This window comes from Cupressus sempervirens, chromosome 4, assembly GCF_028749045.1.
Source record: "Cupressus sempervirens isolate cs-2001-9-10 chromosome 4, ASM2874904v1, whole genome shotgun sequence".
NCBI lineage: Eukaryota > Viridiplantae > Streptophyta > Pinopsida > Cupressales > Cupressaceae > Cupressus > Cupressus sempervirens.
Genome location: NC_143121.1, coordinates 747,985,347 through 748,006,398, shown reverse-complemented (window position 1 = coordinate 748,006,398; position 21,052 = coordinate 747,985,347). Strand labels below are relative to the sequence as shown.

Sequence of the window (21,052 nt, the reverse complement as noted above, 5' to 3'; positions counted from 1 at the left end):
TGTCGTGTTGTTAACACTAAGTTAGTTCATGTGTGAACCAAGAAAGATTCATCTTGTTGCAGCTAAACACATATTGAGAGATATATGTGGGTATAGTGGGATATGGTCTTAAACATTCTTCTTTTGAAGAACTAAACTTGTAGTTGTTCTTTGGTTCACATTGGGCAAGCCATGTGCTTGACATGAAGAGTACTTCAAGTTATTGTTTTAGTCTAATTTCAGCAATTATATCTTGGTGCCACAGGTAACAATCCTGCCCAGAGAATTGCTGGAGCGAAATAAGTTGCAACTTGTGTGGTTCAAGGGAAGCAATGTGTGTCCACAAACTACTTGCAGGACTATTTGAGAAGTCTTTGGTACCTATAGCATTTCTTCATGATCACCAAAGTTTTGTGAAGCTTTCGGTTAATCTTGTTCTTCATGATAGAACCAAGCATGTGGAAATCAAATATCACTACTTGAGAGATATGGCTCAAAGCTAAGTTGCCGATACGGATACAGGTACGGGTACCTGGGTACGGTATGCTGGTATGCCACATTTTTTTGGGGAGGTAAGGTACGTTTGGATATGCTAATAAAGAAAAATAAATAAAAAATAAAAAATCATAATTATATCAATATTTGAAGCCTTAAAAAATTAGAATAACACGTCATGCATGATAATTTGATAAACAAAACTCAGAATTTTCATTAATAATTTAATATTACTAATTCAAAATATGATACTTTACTATCAATATGTCAAAACTTGAATTTTATGATAGATATATTGAATTGAAATTCAATGTTTGTTGGGTCAACATTAAAATCTAGTAGTTGTGGAGACTGAAAAGCAGCAATGCACAGAAAAGAAAAACAATAATGCCAAATCAATATTCAAGAATCAAAACAAAAAAGAAATCATAATTCGGAAGAGAACATACTCTGTTATGAGGCAAAAAAATAGGATTTATTATTTTTTGAACTTCTGATTACATCTTTTGAACTGCATAAGACTGTAAAATATATGAAGAAGAGCAATCAAATGCTCTCACCCCTGAACTGCCCAGTATGCATTCACATGGAAGGAGAAATTTAAGTAAAAACTACACTAATGAAGGGAATGAACTGAGGTTTAACTAACTAACAGTAAGTAAAAGATGACCAATAACTGCTGGAAACAGCAATTTGCCTTATTGCATGGAGCAGACAACACGAAGATTAAATAAAAGTTAAAACAGACTAAAGAAAGCTATTCCTAATTGCCGGTAATTTTGTGACTGACTGAATGCATGGTGTTGTTCATCTAGTTAACTGCAGCATCAATCTTCACTGTAGTTACTAACTGTGCATATATAAGTTCATCAACATCATCATTGACAATAGATGATGTATGCAGATTAGAATCACAGGCAACCCCACAATCACTTGCACTAGGACAGTTGCTATCCGTCTGCACGTCCAGTAAAGATTGTGTTGCAGCTGAAAAATCCAAATCAGTTCTCTCTGGATCTACATCCCAATACTTTATGCCCTCTTCCTTGTACTCATTGTGACTATGAGTTAGAAGGCGCAAGTTGGAAAGCACATTAACTAGTTCTTCTGCCTTACTTGCTGCCAATCGATTGCGTTTCACTGAGTGAATAAAGGAGTATGTACTCCAATTTCGCTCAGATGAAGAGGAACTAGCAACCTATTGGGTCAAAGGGAGAGCCATAAAAAATTGTCAATCAAAATAAAGTTAATATTTTTTGTCAATTTTACAAATATTAAACAATATAAATAAAAATTTATAGGGTGCTATAAAAATAGAAGAACTTGTGATAAAATTTTGATTGCAAGAGTTTGGAGGTGCGGCGATGTATGGCCATTAAGGTACCACCAAGCATGAGCATCCTTAGTATACTTGTCACGGAGAGCTGAAGCACTTTGACCATTGGAAGCTACAAAATCAGCAAACTCACTCGTAACTATATTCTCCATTTCACGATCCGGGAAGAGTTTTGTAAGTGCTTTCTTGCATCCTTCACTAACTTCCACATCTCTGTATGGTGGCACCCTTGATGGCATAGCAAGAATCTCATCGCTATAAAATTTGGTAGTCAAGGCAAATGCAAGAAGATGAAGTGGGGTGGTCATTTTATTCCACTGCTCAACACAAATTGTTTGCACCTCTTTGAAGAAAGTTTCTTCAGGATCTTGCTCCTTTTGATTTATGATGTGTCTCATTTTCTCAAGCATCGAGTCAATTCCATCATATACCTCTCCCAAACATGGATGATCTGTGTCGGTATAACGAATCATACTCATGATGGGCTCAGTGAAACTAAGAAGATATTCCACTCGTTCCCACCAAGTGTCATCTAGGATCATTTGTTTTACGTTTGTTGCCCTCTCAGTACTGGATTGCCTCCATAGTGACCAGCTTTGACTAATAACCATGCTAGCAAGTGATTCTTGCACCTTCACAAGTCGCCTCAAGACGATTGTGTTTGATGCAAATCGGGTCTTAGCAACCTAATCAACATAAAAAATTATAATTAAAATACAAAGATGCATTCAAGTTTAAAATCTAAATGCATACTTACTAAAGTAAAATACAAAATTCAAAAGTTGAAGTGTTTCAATTACCGTTAGTAACTCCAACTGCGAGAATGATCTAAAAATGCCCTGTGACATGTGATGGTTTGTGATGAACATTTCGATCTCTTCAGCTTCTGCATAGGTTTCTTTGATCCAATTTATTTTCCTACCCAACTTCTGTAGCATGAGGTTTAGAGAGTGCACTGCACAAGGTGTCCAAAATATGTGATCAAACTGCGTCTCAATCAACATCCCTGCTACTTTACAATTCTTTGCATTATCTGTTATTACTTGGACAACATTTTGAGGGCCAATATCATGAATGCATTGTATAAGGATGTTAGCGATAAATTGTGCATCCTTTACTTGCCCTTCACAATCCATAGCTTTAAGAAACATTGCTCCTTTAGGTCGCACTGCAATCACGTTGATTAATGGCCGATTTTTGGCATCCTTCCACCCATCAGAAATAATTGACACCCCTGTTTGTTTCCATGAGTTTCTAATAGGAGCCAAGGTAGTGTCTATGCCTTTTACCTCCTTTGCTAGTAAGGTGCTACGCATCTTTTCATATCCTGGCCCCATGTACCCCGTTGGAGCTTCATTTACTTTTCTCAACATATCTTGCCAATATGGTGATCGTACAACATTAAATGACAAACCATTTGCATATAAACATCTTGCAACACTTTGATCTGCAATCTCTCTTGCATCATTCTTAAATGCTCTCTCTAATGGCCCCTTGCTTCTCTTTCCCTCGACATGTTCTTCTTTAGTTCTATCCAAAAATGGGTGGCTCTCTACTACAACATTAGGGAAGTCATGAGATGGAGGAGGTTGCCTACTTGATCTCTTCCCTTTCCTCAAAGGATGGTTTGTGCCACGTGAAACTCTTGCATCTGCTTCCTCTTACTCTCTAATATATCCTGCGATTTGTTGAGGTTATAATCCATTACCATCCTCTCCAGGACATGCTTTGATACCCTGTTGGGGAATCACACATAAATGGGCTTTCACACGAATGTATGAACTTTTGTACCTCACGTTACAAAAATTGCATATCCATACAAATGTTCCACCACCTTTTACTTTTTCTATCATTTGTACATATTTCCATAAAGGTGAGTTTGGATCGGTTTTGAAGGTGGATGAGCTGACATTAGTTGCCATAATCTTGTTAACAAAGATTTCGAAAACCAATTATTAAATAATAAATGTGAAATATTTGATCAGTTATCAAAATATAATTTATAATTTATAATACAAGATTTATGTTACTATTTATTTAAATTTTAACATTTCTATTACTATTTTTTTAATATTTTAATTGTTTTATTAATATATTATTATACAATATAATAAATTAGTCCCTATCAAAAAACAATTTAGTTTATATTTGTAATTTTTAATTTTACTATAGTGTAAAATACTAAAATTTATTTATGTTTATAAATATTTTAAATTAACATTTTTAAATTCCATATATGAAAATAAATTAATAAACATTGAAAAATAATTTATAGATAAAAAAACATATTGAAACACAATATAAATTAATTGGACATATTAAATTTCATTATATATGAATATAAATTAATAAACATTGTTAGCTTTGTAACTTGTAAGTTTAATTAAAACTATTTATAAATTTAATTCATTAACGACTCAACTATTACCTATTATTTTAAAAACCTTTACAAAATAAAAATACGGTAATACTCTTAATATTGAAAATATTATTCTAAAAAAACTTTACAAAATTTAAAAAACATGAATAAAACTTTACTAAACTACAAAATAATAATCTCATATTATTCTTTCTTAACAAAAATTAAAAATATTACAAAACTCAAAATGCTGATCGCAGGTTCTGCGAACACATATGCTGTGACCAACAATCACTGTCGTGACCTCCGTTCCGTCTGGTTATTGCTGTGACCCGTCCTCTGGCTGCCCTTCGTCCTCCAGCAAATGGCGAACAGTCGTGATCCGTCTGGCTGCCCTTCATCCTGCAAATGGCAAACAATTAAAAAGCCCTCTGCAAATGCAAACGACCTGTGTTGTGGCGAAATTCTAAGAATGATGTCTATTTAACTATCAAATCCTGCTGCAGCGAATTAGAAGTTCTATTTTACGGCTATCAAATTGGGAAAAATCATTCCCAAAATTGTGCAGCCTTCCCAGAGTCGCTGTAGAAAAAAACACATTCCTAAAAATCATTCAAATCCGAACAGATTCGTTTTGGAAATTTCCGAATAGATATTGGATTCAACCAGATTTGGTGGGATTTTCACTGAAACGTTTTAGCTTAGCAAAAAACGCATCCATGGCGAATTTGGAATGTATTTTTATCGTACCTGTTTCTGATACGATTCGTACCTGGAAACGGCAGCATAAAGGGGCCGAATCTGCAACTTAGGCTCAAAGGAAAGTTGTTGAGCTCAAGTTGATTTGCACATGATAGCAGATAGTGGACATTCTCACTAAGCCACTTCCTAGAATGAAGTTTTGTTCCTGAGATAAACTTGGTATTGTGGAGAATGATGCTCTTGTTGAGAGAGTCTCAGCTATAGTAATTTGTTTACATGTGTTAATGAGTTCTTCTCTACGAGGGATAAGTTCAAGGTGCAATCCCTTGTTAATGAGTTCTTTTGTGAGGGAGAAGCTCTTCTTTGTGAGGGAGAATTTTGAGGTGCAATCTCTGGTTAATGCATTCTTCTCTATGAGAGCCCTGGACTCAAGTTGTATCCATGCCATATTGTTTTCTTGCAACACATGTATTGAGTTCGAGCGGTTTTGTCAAGGTTTCTATTAACACTAGAGTGGTTTTGTTATGATTGTGTTGTCTCTATTCACCATTTTGTTGGGGTGGCTCATGATTAATGTTGTAAATAAGCTTTGTGCGTTATTTTGGGTAGCATTCATAGACATCTACTCTATAATGAATCATATACTATGTGTTTAACACTATGCAAATTTAATCTATGTTCTATGCTCTGCATTTAATGCTTTGCATATGTAATGTTTGTTCAATACTATGTGTTCATCTCTATGCAGTCGCAGTCTTTTTCCAGGGCTATGCGATGTGATAAGTGCTTGGTAACTGTTGTTTTGTTGGCTTTTCTTATGGCGTTACAACAATTTTTGGTGTTCCTAGGGATTCTGACCTTAGCATATCTTCGAAGAAAACTCTTGTTGGATATCGTGAAGGTATTGTGTTAGTGTCTCGGGACAGAGAAAAGTTATCATGTTTTTAGCAGACCTTCAGTGACAATACACAGTACAGTGATAGTAGTGTTTTGGGGACAAGTGTTATGTCTCTATTGAATGCTAAATTTATATCATATGTGATCAACTTCTCCATTGTACATAGACTGTGTGTATCTGTGAGATCATAAAGTGTTTTGTGCATCTCGTCATTTAACAATAAGGCATTTGATTGATTTTTTAAAATCTTCAATCACTATTTTGATATCAAGTAAAGGGATCATCATTTTGTGGCTTGGGTTTTTCACCCTCAAGAGGACTGTTTTTCTGAGTTTCTTGTTTATCTGTGTGTTGCATTTCAGTTTTTTTCTGATTGGTAAAATACAAATGCCCTATTTTATTAATTTGGCAAAATTTTACAAATTTTACATTTTTTAGCCTGTTCAATGTGTGGGCATCAGGGAAAAGGAATGGGGAAGAAAACCCCCAATGAAGCCCGGGACCTGAATCTTGTTTCAGAGAATACAATTGCCCCATCAAAATCATAGGGACTTTAAGACAGCCTTCTTTTACAAATTTAAATATATTTTATACATCAAGCCCTTGCCAGGGTTTTTGGAAGGTATACCCCCCTTTATACATGCTTAATGTGATGGTCCATAATTATGTTACAAAAACCCAATTTGCAGGGTATAAGGTAGAATGATATTCCTGTTTTACAGAGCTCCTTACTTTAGATACCAATAAGTTACAATGATTCTATTTTGAAGATGGTATTTTGCTCTCCTTATGATATTTAGGTATTATTGTGTTTATAATATGGGCCTTTTACTTGCTGATCCCTCTTTGACTACTTGCATTTAGTTCTTGCATGCATCCTTTCACTAAGATATTTGTTAGAAAGAATTGGGGTAGTTAGTTTTAATATGAACTATAAATTGAAGATTAATGTTTGGTTTATTGTACCGATGTAGAGACATAGCTTTGCTTAAATGTATTGTTGAGCATGTGGAGAAAAATAGCCATACTAAAGTAGTGAGTATGATTAGGTTGATCTACAAACTATGTTGGAGTTGCCCAAAGAGGATAAAGATCAAAGCTGAAGAATGAGGCAAAAATATGAAAGACAGAGATAAGGATAAATATGCGGAACATAAAAGGCGAGCTAGAAACCAAATGAAGGAAAGAGCAAAGAAAAAAGTAAAGGGAGCTAACAAACAAAGGAGGAGATGACACAAAAAAATTATACCTCAAGGATGAAAACATAATCAAAGGGGAGAGAATAGGGGATAGGAGAAAAAAGGGCGGAGAGCAAAGGATGTCGAGGACAGAAATATTAGAAACCTAAAAAAGCTAGCCCAGACAAAGAGTAAAATCTAACCTCTAAGAGAAATTAGCTAATGCTATTGGGAAGGCGAAAGTAGAGCGAGCAAGATCTAATGATACAGGTGGGGAGGAGACACAATCACTGAATTGACTAATGCCAAAAATAAAATAAGGAACAATGCAAAAAGTGCTATAAAGTAATGATATAAAAAATCAAATATTGCCAAGGCCTTTGCCAAATTCATATGCTAGTGTGCCAAGAAATATTGAAAATGATAACTGAAGCAAAACTAGGAAAAAGAGAGTGGTGTGTCGTGATGTCACTCCTTTAAAACAAGATGCAATATGTCTAAATGATTAGAGAAAGTGAGCATTTATATATGCATTAAGTATTCCAGTAAGATATGAATATGAGTAAGGTGCCTCGAATTAGCAGGCATAAGATGAGCATATTGCTACCTTAGATCCAGACCTAACACCAAGTATTGGGTTTGGATATTATATTTAACAGTGGTTTGTGATATGGTATATATTAGTAGTCATTAGAGATTTGGGGGAACTGTGGTGTGCACAGATAGGGTAGAGATGAGTTAAAGATTGGTTACTGCTATCTTTGAGGCTTAAAGTAGTAGGAATATGAATGTTTTAGTGTGATATTATTTAAGCTTTTTTATTAGTATGCTTGTTTATAATTTAATTCCCTATATTGAAGTATATTTGTTCATTTTGTTATAGAAGGTGACACAGTGGATATTATTTTTGGTGGTTGCTAGTGTATTTGAGAAAGATACAAAACTTAGGGTACCTTATAGATATAGAGGTGACCACAAGTGAAAAGAAGTGAAGATGGGGTAAACGAAGATAGGTTTCTTTGACGAATAAGCCATCCGCCCCTTTGTTGGCTAATTTGTTTCCCTCTCTGTAAATATGTTTGAATTTAGTATCTGTGAATGCATTATGGAGGTTTAAGTTCCGTTCCAATAATGAGTTCATTTTCTAGTTGGGGTTTTTTCTTGTTCTAAGTGCATTGATAATAATCTGTCAGTCTCCTAATATGATTAGTTGTTTTATGTTGAGCTTTTTGCTAAGCTGTATCCCTTCTGTCAGAGCAGATAATTCTGCTACGTTTGTAGAGTTGTTAATGGGTTTTGCTAATCTAGCTACCATCTTACCTTCCCAATTGTGAATGATGCAACCTACACCAACTTTCCTAGGGTTGCCTCTTGTGGCTCTATCAAAATCCAATTTAAACCAACCATTGGTTAGTGGTTCCCACTTGCAACTAAGTCTTGCCTCTTTACTTTGGTTTCCTCCCTCACCAAATTCGGGAGGAATAATTAAACCTGTCCAGTTTTTGCAGATGAGACCATCCATTTGGGTGAACACTCCTGATTGGTTAGAGTTTCTTAGGTTATTGTTAAGAGTTTCAACTACAAGCTTCTATTTTATTACCTAGAGATTCTGATGAAAGCATTTTGTCTTGGAAGCTTCTTCTATTTCACTCTTACCACAATTCCTAGGATACTATAGAGGGGATAATAGTCCAAATATCTTTGTAAAGGTTCATCGTATTCTTGAAGGGCCATTGTTGCAAAAAGTTGTCAAGTTCAAAAGGGAAAGTTGTCAAGTTCAAAAGTGTGAGTTGTTGATCAATTAAGTTTATGACATGTTATTCGAACATGTTGAGGCATATGGGCAGTTAAGCAATAAATGATCCATCGTTTTTTTGTTGTGTTTGCAAAGTACACATGTTGATGGTCATTCTTAATCTAATTTATGGAACTATTCTGCTGTTAGAATTTGTTTTTGCAAGGCAGCCCAAAGGAAGGTGCCAGCTTTGGGTAGACAAGCTTTGTTCCAGCAAAAGGTTTATTGGGTTATCTATATTTGTGATGTTACTATCAGGATTTAACTGTGTGATTTTGAGTCAAACTCATTGACCCATGTTTCATGAGTTTGACTCAAAATCACACAGTTAAATCCTGATAGCAATATCACAATTTGACTTGCTGTGGAAATTATCTCCTACTTATTTATCTATATTTGTTAATATGTTTTTGAGCTAATTTATACCCATCTTTAACCTTATATTCTCCATTCTTGGATCAACCCAAAATGATTTTGTCTTTTCTATCTTTTAGGGAAAATGATCTACGCATAAGTAATTTGATGAAACAGTTATTTGTTCTTTTGAGAGGGGTATTCACTCCAGAGATTTCCATTTCCATCCTAATGAGGGTGATATGTCATCATATTCTATATATTCATAAAGTTTGTCACCCCATTCTTGTTTAAGGACAGTTTTAATGTTAGGATCAACTAGGAGAGAATTTAATGGTTCATAACCAACCGATGAGTCTTCCAAAAAGAGAGCTTTACTACCATTGCCAATGTCCTAGGTTAACTTGTTAATAATAACTTTGCAGGAGATAATAAACTTCCAGATTCGGGATCCAGTAGGATGATGTTTAGATTGGGACATGTTAATGGGGTCTGTGTTTAGAATGTATTTGTTAACCAATATGGCTGCCCATTTCCTATTAGGTTCCTATAGCATTTTCCAAATAAGTTTCGCTCCTAAGGCAAGATTTTGATCAACTAAATGCTTGATACCTAGCCCTCCTTTCTCAAGTGGTCTACAAATGTGTTCCCATTTGGTTAATGCTAATTTTAAAATTTTTTTTCTGATGTGCCTTGTCAGAAGAGATTTATAAGTTTGCCATTCAGTTTCTTGGTGATAGAAGAGGGTAGTTGTTATTTTGGCTCAATTTTTAAATGTTCCTTTAGAGCCATTCAAGCTTCAAGCGAAGTTGAGTTATTGGTTAAATTAGTTATTTGTTATGGTTTCATGTGAAAATGAAGTGATGGTTACTCGTTATGATCTCATGGGCAATTGGAATATTGGTTAACCGTTATGGCGATATATGAATTGGAAATAGATGGCTAATATGATCACATGCTATGATAATTTTGTCTTCATAAAATGATGAGCAATATGTTGTTACCATGATAAATTTTTTCACTTGCAGTAATGTGGTGAAGGGGGGGATGCATTGCCAGAGAAAGAATTGGACACAGGGGCAACACCTACCATTGAGCCAATAGGTATGAGTCTTGACCACCATGGCTAAGGGAAAACGACTTGGCAAGTAGGGGGGACTATCATGAGCTAACTGGGTCAACACATTTAATAAGACAATAAAAGTATTCACTTGAGCATGAGTGAACTAAGAACAATTGCAATTTATGTTAGTAAGTAATTATAAAAAAAGCATGAGTAAAATTATTATTCCATCCTAAGGCAATGTTTTATTATTATTTCCGTTTTATGGCAATGTGTAACAAATGGTTTTTCATATCAAAAAACAAATACAATTTTAATAAAGATTACCCAACATTCATTGATAGATAACTGAAAATCCTATTCATATGATATTAACTGTTTTAACAATCAACTGAAATAACCATAACCGTATCAAAGATCATTTGAAAATAACTAGTTTAACGACTAATTGAAATAATTGTATTTAGGATCAATTGAAATAACTAGATTTACAATCAATTGAAAATAACTTTATTTATGATTGACTGAAAATAACTAGATTAACGATCAATTGAAAATAACTTTATTTATGATCGATTGAAAATAACTAGATTAACGATCAATTGAAAATAACTGTATTTATGATCAACTGAATATAACATACAAGTAGGTAAATGCTTAACAAGAAAAGAAGAAAAGAACATACAAGGATCATCCGAAGGGTTCTTAGTTGGTCGTGCAAGCCTCGACTTTGGTGAGGGGAGAAGCATTGACATAGGCTTAACCACCCAACCTCGGACCATACTTATCCTCACACATTCTATTGAATTAGAAAGACCCTCCCTACCTGAGGATCGGGCTTGGGATGTTCTTAGTCCAGCTGCCTGAGCATCTGGTGTTTAGAATGTTCGCACAGTTATGAAACAAACATGTTTGCATAATTGGCACCACTGACATCAAGTGATTATTAGATGGCAAATATGCCTTTAAATTACCTTGGCCAAGGAGTTCAGATGGGTTCATCAACCCGATCACCACTACTTGACTTGACAACAGGTTTCATTATAGGGATGAGCATGAGTGATTAAGTATGTTTTATTTAATTTATTTTAATCATGTCTGATTTCTCTTCTGCTTTCTGGCAGATTCATTCCACCTCTTCACCATTCACGGCTGCATAGTTTTGGTGAATCCCAGGTGTTTTGGAATATTATGAACAATATACTCTTTCTACCTCGTCACCAATCATGGCTACATTGCCAGTGAATCCCAAGTGTTATGAGCAATCTACTCTCGGCATAGTTTCTTAAAAAGATTCATCGATTTGTATATCTTATCATGAACTGTGACAAAATAAAATATGTTCTTGAGACTAGTATCATTTATCTAGGTTTTATTGCACTTAGAACTCTTCCTTAAGAGATACTATTCGACTATTTTTATGATGGTTCAGGAAACTATGAGAGTTAAGAAGAAAATCAGTACCAACGACGTAAAATTTTCAGGAAGCTTAAAACGTGATCATGTATAAGAAGGAAATATTTGAGCCTAACTGGCTGCTATAGAAATTGAATAAAAAACATTGGAATATCAAATCTGAAATGATAACTCATGACCTGATAAGAATTCAGAGTTGTCTAAAAACTTGCAAATTGATTTGAAATCAGTTTCCCTCCAATTGCTTGAAGATGTCACCTTAGTGTATATGAACTTTTATCCTCAACAAGAATACTTGTACGGCCGGGCGTACAAAATGGGCTGCTTGAACAAAGCTTTAAAAAATGATATTGTAGGGAAACGTCACAAGAACAAATATGAAATTGGGTGTGATGAAGGGCGGAAAAAAATACTAGAAGATCTAAGTCATAGCATACAAGAAGTTGGGTGTGAATATGTAGTATCCGCCTTCTACACACGGCTTCAAATAAGAAGAATGGTCGTGACTTCTTGACTTCTGCAAACTTAAAAGATTATTTGTCAATTAATTTTTTCCAAATGTTTAATTAGTTACAATTAAGAAGGAAAAGATTAAAAAGGATGGAAGAAAAGTTGGAAATTTATAATTCGATTATTGTTATAATATATATTTACATACATTCATGTAAACATATCAATGGGGTGACATCATTTTATTAAGTTATTATAATATAATGGTGCCATTTCATTTTTATGTCTATATGTACGTATATACAAATATATTATAATAATATGATGAAAGATCATTTAAAATTACGTTCATGTAAATATATCAATGGGGTGACATCATTTTATTAAGTGATCATAATATAATGGTGCCATTTTATTTTTATATCTATATGTACGTATATATAAATATATTATAATAATATGATGAAAGATCATTTAAAGTCCTTTGAGGCACATTTTATATTTTAATTAGATTATTTTATATTTCTTAGATTATTTATTTAATAGCTCATGTGGGTCCCACAAATGTCTCTTGTGTTCAAGTCGTTGGGTCCTTACCAAAGAAGTTTAAGGTCATACCTGTCAATCCTAATGATTGAACTAAGCGAGCATCCCATTCCGATGATCCCGTTTAGCAATGCTTTCCTCCCCTTCATCTTCTCCTACAATCACCCATGAAAACACTTCCGCCATAATAACAATTCTATAATAATTTTCATATAAACATTTTAAAAGACTTTACATTATTAATCATAATTCCAAAATCAAGCAATTGCTAACATCATATAACAGTTAATGGTAAATGGCCATCTTCATTAACAGTTAATATAACGGATATAAATAACTACCTACTTCACATGATCATGAAAGAAAAATCCGTTAAATCCAATGGTTATGAGCAAGTTTAAAATTAGGTCAAAAATTTGGGATGTAACACAATGGGTTTAATATTATTTCATGTCATCAACCCTTTGTATTATTTTCAACTTTTGGCAATAGTTTATCTTTCATCTTGAGTGGCTATATTTCTATAATGTTTTCCATCAGCCTTATATTATTTTGTTTGGGTGGCCACATAAATTTTATTTTATTTGCCACATTGAACCGATGACCGTGTACCTTGTAACTCCTTGCCACTTTCGCAATCTTGCTCGTAACTGAGCATGCAGCCGAGAAGGCGTAGTTATGATACTAAAGCTCATTCTAATATAACATTCTTGCCGCTGGTGGAAACCATCACCGTATTCATAATTTTTCTATTGTTTTGTTCTTACCCAGCAATCCTTTCTTGCAATTAGTCACACCTTATTCAGGCAGAAAAGTTCAGTTCAAATTAAGTATTTCAAAGCACTAGTTCCAACGACAGTAGTTGATCGTGCTTCCCCTGTTTTGTTAACAATCAATGTTGATCAACCGGTTTGCCATTAACTATTGAGGCTGTGCTAGTGCCAACCTATGTCACAAGGTTCGAATTCGAATTCGAGTTCGACAACGATGAAATTCGAAAAAAGTTCGGTGAGGCCAAAAAAAATCGAAAAAAATTCGCCTTATATAAATTTCTTTTTTTTTAAAAATATAAATATTAAATCTAAAAAATAAAAAATATTATGTTAAATTTCTATATAATATGAATACGTTTTAAAACATATTCCTATTATAAGATTTTAAAAACTTAATTTAAATATTACTAATAAATGATAAGAGTTAATATTAAAGCGTATTCATATTATATAGATTTAAAAAACTTAATTTAAATATTACTAATATATTGTAAGAGTTATATTAGAACTTTTTATACTAATATAAATATATTATAATCTAAATATTTAAAATATCAAACTTTAATATATTTAATAAAATACAAATCAAATAAATGTTTTAATAATTTAAAATATAATTAAGGTAGATAAATTTATATTTAAATATTAAATATTATAATTCAGGTCATATATTAAATTCTAAAATATATTAAAGATTTAATAGGAAGATGCTAAATTTTTATTTTAAAACAAATTTAAAAGAAAACAAAACTTTAAAATTAAAATTGAATATTTAAATTAAATCTAAATGTTTGAACTTTGAATTTAATTTAGATATTTAGAGTCAAAAAGGAAGCCGACGATCATTTAATCTATCGAGCAAGATTATAACCTTCAGAAAGGAGCCGAATCATTAATCAGATGTTTTATGCCTGAATATTTCCGTGGACGGAGTTTGAGCTTCTGTGCAGGTTATCATTTACACTTATTCGACATGGAAATGGGTTGCGAAATATTTATTCTGGTCGGCATTCCTACCATTCGCATTGTGCCGTTCAACATTGAAACCTGTTGTATTCGCCGATGAACATTTCATCACTGCTTGACATGAAAGGGCCTGCGTAAATGATTTTTTAATATATTTTATTTAAATAATCTGTACCCTCTCGAATTTTGCGACGAATTTTTGCGATTTTTTAGCAGAGTTTTGAAGTTCGCTGAATTTCGAACTTCATGGTTGAAATCCGGCGAACCCTGTGACTTAGGTGCCAACCATTGACTCAGGTCATGAAATCATTATCATTATTGGCTATGTTCTTTTTCAATAATATTTTGAGGCATGTTGAAACCGTTCATGAAATCATAAGTTAGAATCAATCTTGATATGAACAATAGTTCTCTCTTTTTGCACACCTGTAAGAACAATTTAGAATCATGGCATTTTCTCAATATATCGACTAAAAGTAATTGAAATTAAAATAATATCATTTTGATTCACAAGCTATTATTGCTTATCTATAAGCAATAATAGCTTGTGAATAAGAATGATATTATTTTAATTTCAATTACTTTTAGTTGATGCCAACGCCCAAGTGGCGGATGCAAGGGCAGTGCATTCATTTATATTTTACCATGTTAGTTCCAGTAAGGCAGACATAATGCTTGAACAAGTAAATGCTTTAGCACTCGGATAACTTTTATGCCAATGCTGGATATTATTGTCTTGCATGTGTATATGCTAAACATTAAGATTTTTTTAAAGAATGCCAAGGCCAGTTCAACAGATACATTGGCTGTAATTATAAATGTTTATACATCCACCCATTGAATCATCTAGGAAGACCAACATGGTCAAAATGAAGGGTGTAGAATGGCAATTATTGAACTATGGTTTATTCCTGCATGATAAAAAGAAGAACCATTAATAACTCAAGCAAGTAATTATGATTTGTTTAAAAATCCATGTCAGCTCATGATAGTCAATTGTATAGGTCTTGTTGTCTAGTTGAGCGGTGGGTTGACAGTTTTAACACTAGGATGCTCAGTGGCTGGACAGTGGTGTTCCAAGCCTAATTCTTAGGGTAGGAAGGGCCTTTGCAGTAGAGATTGTGTGGGGATATTTAAAGGTGTGCGGTTGGGAGTTTAAGCCCTTTGCAATGCTTCTCCTCTCCATCAGATGCCAAGAGTTGCACAAGATAGAGATATGATACACATTCAAATATTTTCTAGTAATAGGTATTTTCCTTTTATGAATTTGCAAAATTCAAGTTGAAGATGTGTTAGATGGTTAATCAGTTATTTTCTTTCCAGTCATTTGGTTATAGTCATTGGTTCTCTTCCATCTGAATATGTAAAGTAGTTGTGAAATTGTCTACGTGTGGTTATGAAAAATAAGGTAGCTTAATTAGTAGAAAAAATCTCTCTTCCACTAAGTAACAGTTGGTTACGATGCCAATTATATTAATCATATTTGTTGAATGCATACTCCAATTATTAGTTACGATATTTCAGTTAAACTGATTAAGAACGTTAACCTCTTTCATTTGATCATGTAATATAGCTGTTATATCTGCCTTCTTATGCTCATGAATATGAAATAGTAATTGTCTTCAATGATGTGATAGTTGTTAGCTAAGCCTTGGAAAAAAGGGATGTTACAGCAGCGGTAAAATGAACATTTGATAGGTGGGAATGGAAGAGACGACCGATTTAATCATGGCAGTTCTACCAGCATTAGAGAGCCATCTACCCTTCCAGCTTTCCATTTTATTGTGAAGTTTTATTAACACTGGGTCCCACAATTTATTGCTCCTCTTATTACCTCTTATCATTTAACAGTCTTATCATGTCTAGAAACATTTGTTTTGCTTTGTCTTCACTTGATGATGGGGGCTGATCTGAACCTGCCATTGATCCTTTAAATTTCTCCAGTCTGTGACCACTTTTTCCTTGCATGCAACAAAACCCAGTAGGCTGCCAAGGCTTGCATCTCTGATACCATTGTAATATCCTCAAATGAAATACTAAAAAGGAAACAATAATGTTTGCAAACTAGGGCAAATCTGATAAGAAAAACTTTTACACACTTGGGCATAAATCTGGAAATTTATTTGCATATAATTATCTTAATGACGAACCCAGAATTCTGGTCAATATTTCAAATCTGATTTTTGCAGCTAAAACAATATGGATTTTAGATTATTTCTGAACTTAAGAGAATTCAACCAAAACCCTTACTTCTATCCAGAATTTTTTGAACCATGAATTAGACATTTCCATCAAACATTGTGCGGATGAGATACAAAAATATTTCCAGATTTGGGTCAGAAAATATTTTTAATGCTAGCTCACCTTCCAAAAGTGGCGACAATCTCCCAAATTGACCAACATTAAGTCTGAAATTGATGCTTTTTAACAGTCTTCCACAAAAAACTTAGAAATAAATGATTTGCAATAGCCAGTGTTCCCAGATTTGAATCTCCAACCTTAATATTGTCCCTAATTTGGCCTCTAAACCTGATGAATACTTGCAGCTCAGAATTAACAATGTGGTAGGATTTCACAAACTGTAGTTCTTCCACTAAAATACACCCTTCCCACCAGGGAGAGCCTGTATGTCTCCCTGAAATCAGGGATACTCAAGGGTTTGAGTCCTCCAGCCAAGAAATAACATTAGTTCACTCAAGCTGCATCAGAAGTAGAAGTTAGAACAAGCTAAGGACTGAATTCTTACATCAGAGAACTGCCACTTATTCCATTATTATCAATCAGAGTTTACATCGACAACAATGTTACCAACCAGAATGATAATGATAAATGATGCTATTACTGATGCACTCTTCCATCTGAGGGAGTGGACATATAACCTCCAAGGGGGTGCGGCGTGAACCTTCATGACCACAACTACCTACCCATGGGTCATGCTAACTACCAACAGCATGATTAACATTAACAACATTTTAGACAACACATGCAATATTACACGACAACACTTCCTCTTGGGTAATTGAAGGAAAGGACAACCAAGTGCTGTTTATTGTTGTTTTTTGAACTGGGGACATTACAATTTCACCAATAAAGCATAAGTCATTTCAAGCATTCAAGGAACACTTATCAATCATCACTCATGAATCCAAAGATTCATTCAATCATCATTCACAAATTTTTCAAACCAGCATTAATTATGTCGTCAGTCATCAATAATCCTAAGAAAAAACCACTTAATCATTACTCGCCAACGCCTCAAAGCATAGAATCAAAGGAATTTGTTCATTCAATCAATCATTTCATACAATTATCGATCACTCACAATAATCTAACAATCAAGTGAAATGAAATAATCAAGTTGAATTGGATAATAATTCAGAAACTAAACTGAGTGAGACAATATTAAGGAAAATGATAGGAAGATGTAGCAGTGCTGGTCTTTCCTTATCAAGTATGCCACTTTGAGATGGATGGACTGGAGGTCCTGCCGTACTTGTGGGCTAAGGGGCTTAATGACTTGGAGGCTCATTCTGCTCCCTCGGGCTTGTTAGAGGAAGATAACCTACTGACGTCCTATCAAGGAATATAGGATAAGTAATTAATTACCTGATTTCCATCAAGCAATCATGTTCTGAATCAATGTGAACTGCTATATAGGAAGATGCAGCAGCACTTGTCTTCCCTCATCAAGCACATCACCCAGAGATTGATGGTCTGAAGGCCGTGCCATACTTGTATGGCACAGGGGCTGAATACTTGGAGGCTCATTGTGTGCCCTTGGGTTGGGTTGAGAATGACAGTCGCTTGGGTGTCCTATCAAGCTTTCCCATCAGATTCCTAATGTGGTCGAGAATAGGAATAAGCTATGAAATAGATATGAATGATTTTAGTACACTTTGATTTCAATAGATTATTTTGAATATGGACGTAGATTCTTCATTTTAGTGCTTTGACATATTGTTTAAAAGAACTAAATTAGGATTTTCTGTAAGTTGGCATTACAATTTTGTAATTTTACTATAGAATTCTATATGTAAATGAGTTGCATTTGTTGGATTCTTATTTTTGGGCAAAATTAGCTATATCCTAAAAGGGTGCATTACAATTATCCTATATATTTCATTCTTATCTTTACCGTCTCAAAGCTTTTCATCACTTGTATCATTTAAAACTTCTTGTTACACTAGCCTTCTCCACTTTTCTCAGATGTCATTTCTGCAGAGATTTTACATTACAATTGAGTCTATATCTCACTCTTACTCTGTTGTATGAGGTACTCCAACCGATCCTTGAGTAAACAACCTAAGCAAGGAAAGGTCAATAAACTTGACAAACAAATGCAATATCATTGGGATATCAAAGGCGTGCAAAATCACAGGTCCCTTGATTCCCTATTCTTAGCCTCATTGCCTCCCTGCTTCTAGTTGTCATGGTTATTATGGATTTTTTTGTTTATAGGATGGTTGTCTCAGTTTTGTCATTATCATCATATATTGATAAAAAATGAAATGGTTGCCTTGGTTTCTGGCGTTCAATAATGTATAGATGCGTTTCTTCAATTTTAGGGATAGTGACACAGTAGGAATGGTGCACTGTGTTTAATTTTTGTGATGACTCAAATCTTAAAATTGGAAGAGGTCTATGTAAATTTTTAAATCAGGCTAATATAGGGTCCTAAATATATGTTAACACCTATAACAAAATGAACAGTAACCTGGAAAAGTTATTTGAAATTTCTACAAATAGACAAGAAGCCGAGTTCAATGCTATATACTTAATTAAACTTAAAACTCCATAGGGATTATGAGTAACCATTTGAGATGTTCTCCAGTGGAAAAGTTATTTGAAATTTCTACAAATAGACGAGAAGCCGAGTTCAATGCTATATACTTAATTAAACTTAAAACTCCATAAGGATTATGAGTAACCATTTGAGATGTTCTCCAGTCCATTGAAATGTATCTCATAGTTTTGGGCCCCTTTCAAAGAGTCTTTGAAAGCAAACAAAAGAGCACAGAAAATATAATATCTATAAGAGTCTTTGAAAGCAAACAAAAGAGCACAGAAAATATAATATCTATTTAGGAAAATCCTTTCAGTTAATGCAAGAAAATAGCAAATATTCTACTGAATCAAATTGTTGCTTATTTTATTTGCAGCCATACCCCTGTTATACATGGTAAGTTATTGTATAGTCTTGCAAGTTGAGTTTTATATTCTAAAGCATGTCTTGTTTCATAGTTAATAATATGTTGATTGCAATCTGTTAGCTCGTCGATCTTGATTTTCATCACAGTAATATAAATGCTTTGTAATGCTATTTTTTTGTGCAGTATGCATTGTTGGTAGTGAATATTAGAAACCATTTCTTCAATTTCTTTATATTATAATGGACATGCAGGTACAGAAGTAATGTCAAAGAGGTTACACAGTGATCAAGATCCTTCACCAGTATTTAGTTGTTCTTTATCAAGTAGAAAGCGTTCTCGGGAAGATAATGCTGGGAGAGAAAATAATGGAGGCATTTCGTTTGATTTAAATATGCCGCCTGAATCCATGGATATGAAAGATACTGCTTTGGGGGCACAGGACAATTAAAGTGTGTTGTGGTTAGTGCTGATGTGCTTCATCTTGTTTATTTTTATTGTTACGCCAATTAGACTTAAAATTTAATTTCATGTTAGTTTTTTGAATGGTATCAATCTGGTAAATGATGTCTTCAAATTCTAGAGATAATTTGAATGTTTTGAATAAAAATGGATGTGGGATTGAAATCTTTCAAGATTTATTATACTAGCTTTGAGACATAATGTGGAATAATCTTTAATACTATATGCAGGTTTTAGGTTTACAATGTACACTGATTTGTCACTGCTCATTCTTTGTGCAGGTTTCATATGTACAGTTTTGACTAACATAGTCATCAAAGTTATCTTTTGAAGTTTTCTTGGCTTGGAGATGTTAAATGCTCTAACCAGTTAAAGTTCACCTCATACAGGCACGATAAGTGAAAATGGCTGGAATTGCTTATTTTGATCAATGTGAACGAAGAATCCTGCACTTTGCTTTTCTGTGGTTTACTTAGTCTCAATTAGATGGCTAAGTATAAAACTTGAAATCTATATTGCTAAGGTGCACTTGGCAAAAACCTCAGGACATGAAGCTTGTGTGCAGCAACAATTGATGGCGACAGCTTGAACTTACAGACCTTTGGAAGAATATCTATTGGCTTTTCACCTCAAGTAATGATTGGATTCAGGAAATCTGCCAAATATGTAGATTTTTCTTGAAAAGGATCCTCCTTTGATATGTAAAAATGACATGCATTTATAAATGCAAATATGGCCTTCAAATTCAATAAAGTTCAACCTTTCGATGCTTCTGCTGGGTCTTATTGGCAAATTGACATATGTATTGTTATGTACTCTGGTTTTAGACATTTCTGGTCTGTCTTCAGTATTAGTCCAATATATAACCTTATGTGATGTGTTTGGCAGGTCTTTAAGGTATTCAAAAAGAGAGATGCCTTGTCTGATCTCAGCAGTGAAATCTTGATTTGTTCTGAGTTTGTGATTGTGTCAAGAATGAGTTCTTGAACATATTACCCTGTAAAAAATCGAAATGCAGATTTTCTGAAGCCTCTGGTTCTGTTTAATGGATAGGGATTATTGTTACCTCTTGTTTTGTGCTCAAAGCAACACCGGGGTGGATCAGATTAATGATGATTTGGGTGTATTTTAAA

The 21,052-nt window shown here is 33.9% G+C and overlaps 1 protein-coding gene across 2 annotated transcripts in view; it reads left to right on the top strand.

The window, feature by feature from the left end:
• ARI2 (RING/U-box superfamily protein) overlaps positions 1-20,690 on the top strand; it is a 51,995-nt gene extending 31,305 nt beyond the window's left edge. The window contains exons 7-8 of one of the 2 annotated variants that reach the window (XM_089826747.1): positions 19,712-19,919; positions 20,201-20,690. In XM_089826747.1, the coding sequence (XP_089682873.1) occupies positions 19,712-19,908 (197 nt within the window). In that variant the 3' untranslated portion in view covers positions 19,909-19,919; positions 20,201-20,690. The remainder of the gene's footprint in view (positions 1-19,711; positions 19,920-20,200) is intronic. The other variant, XM_089826748.1, reaches the window with a different exon arrangement.
• The last annotated feature ends 362 nt before the right edge of the window (positions 20,691-21,052 follow it).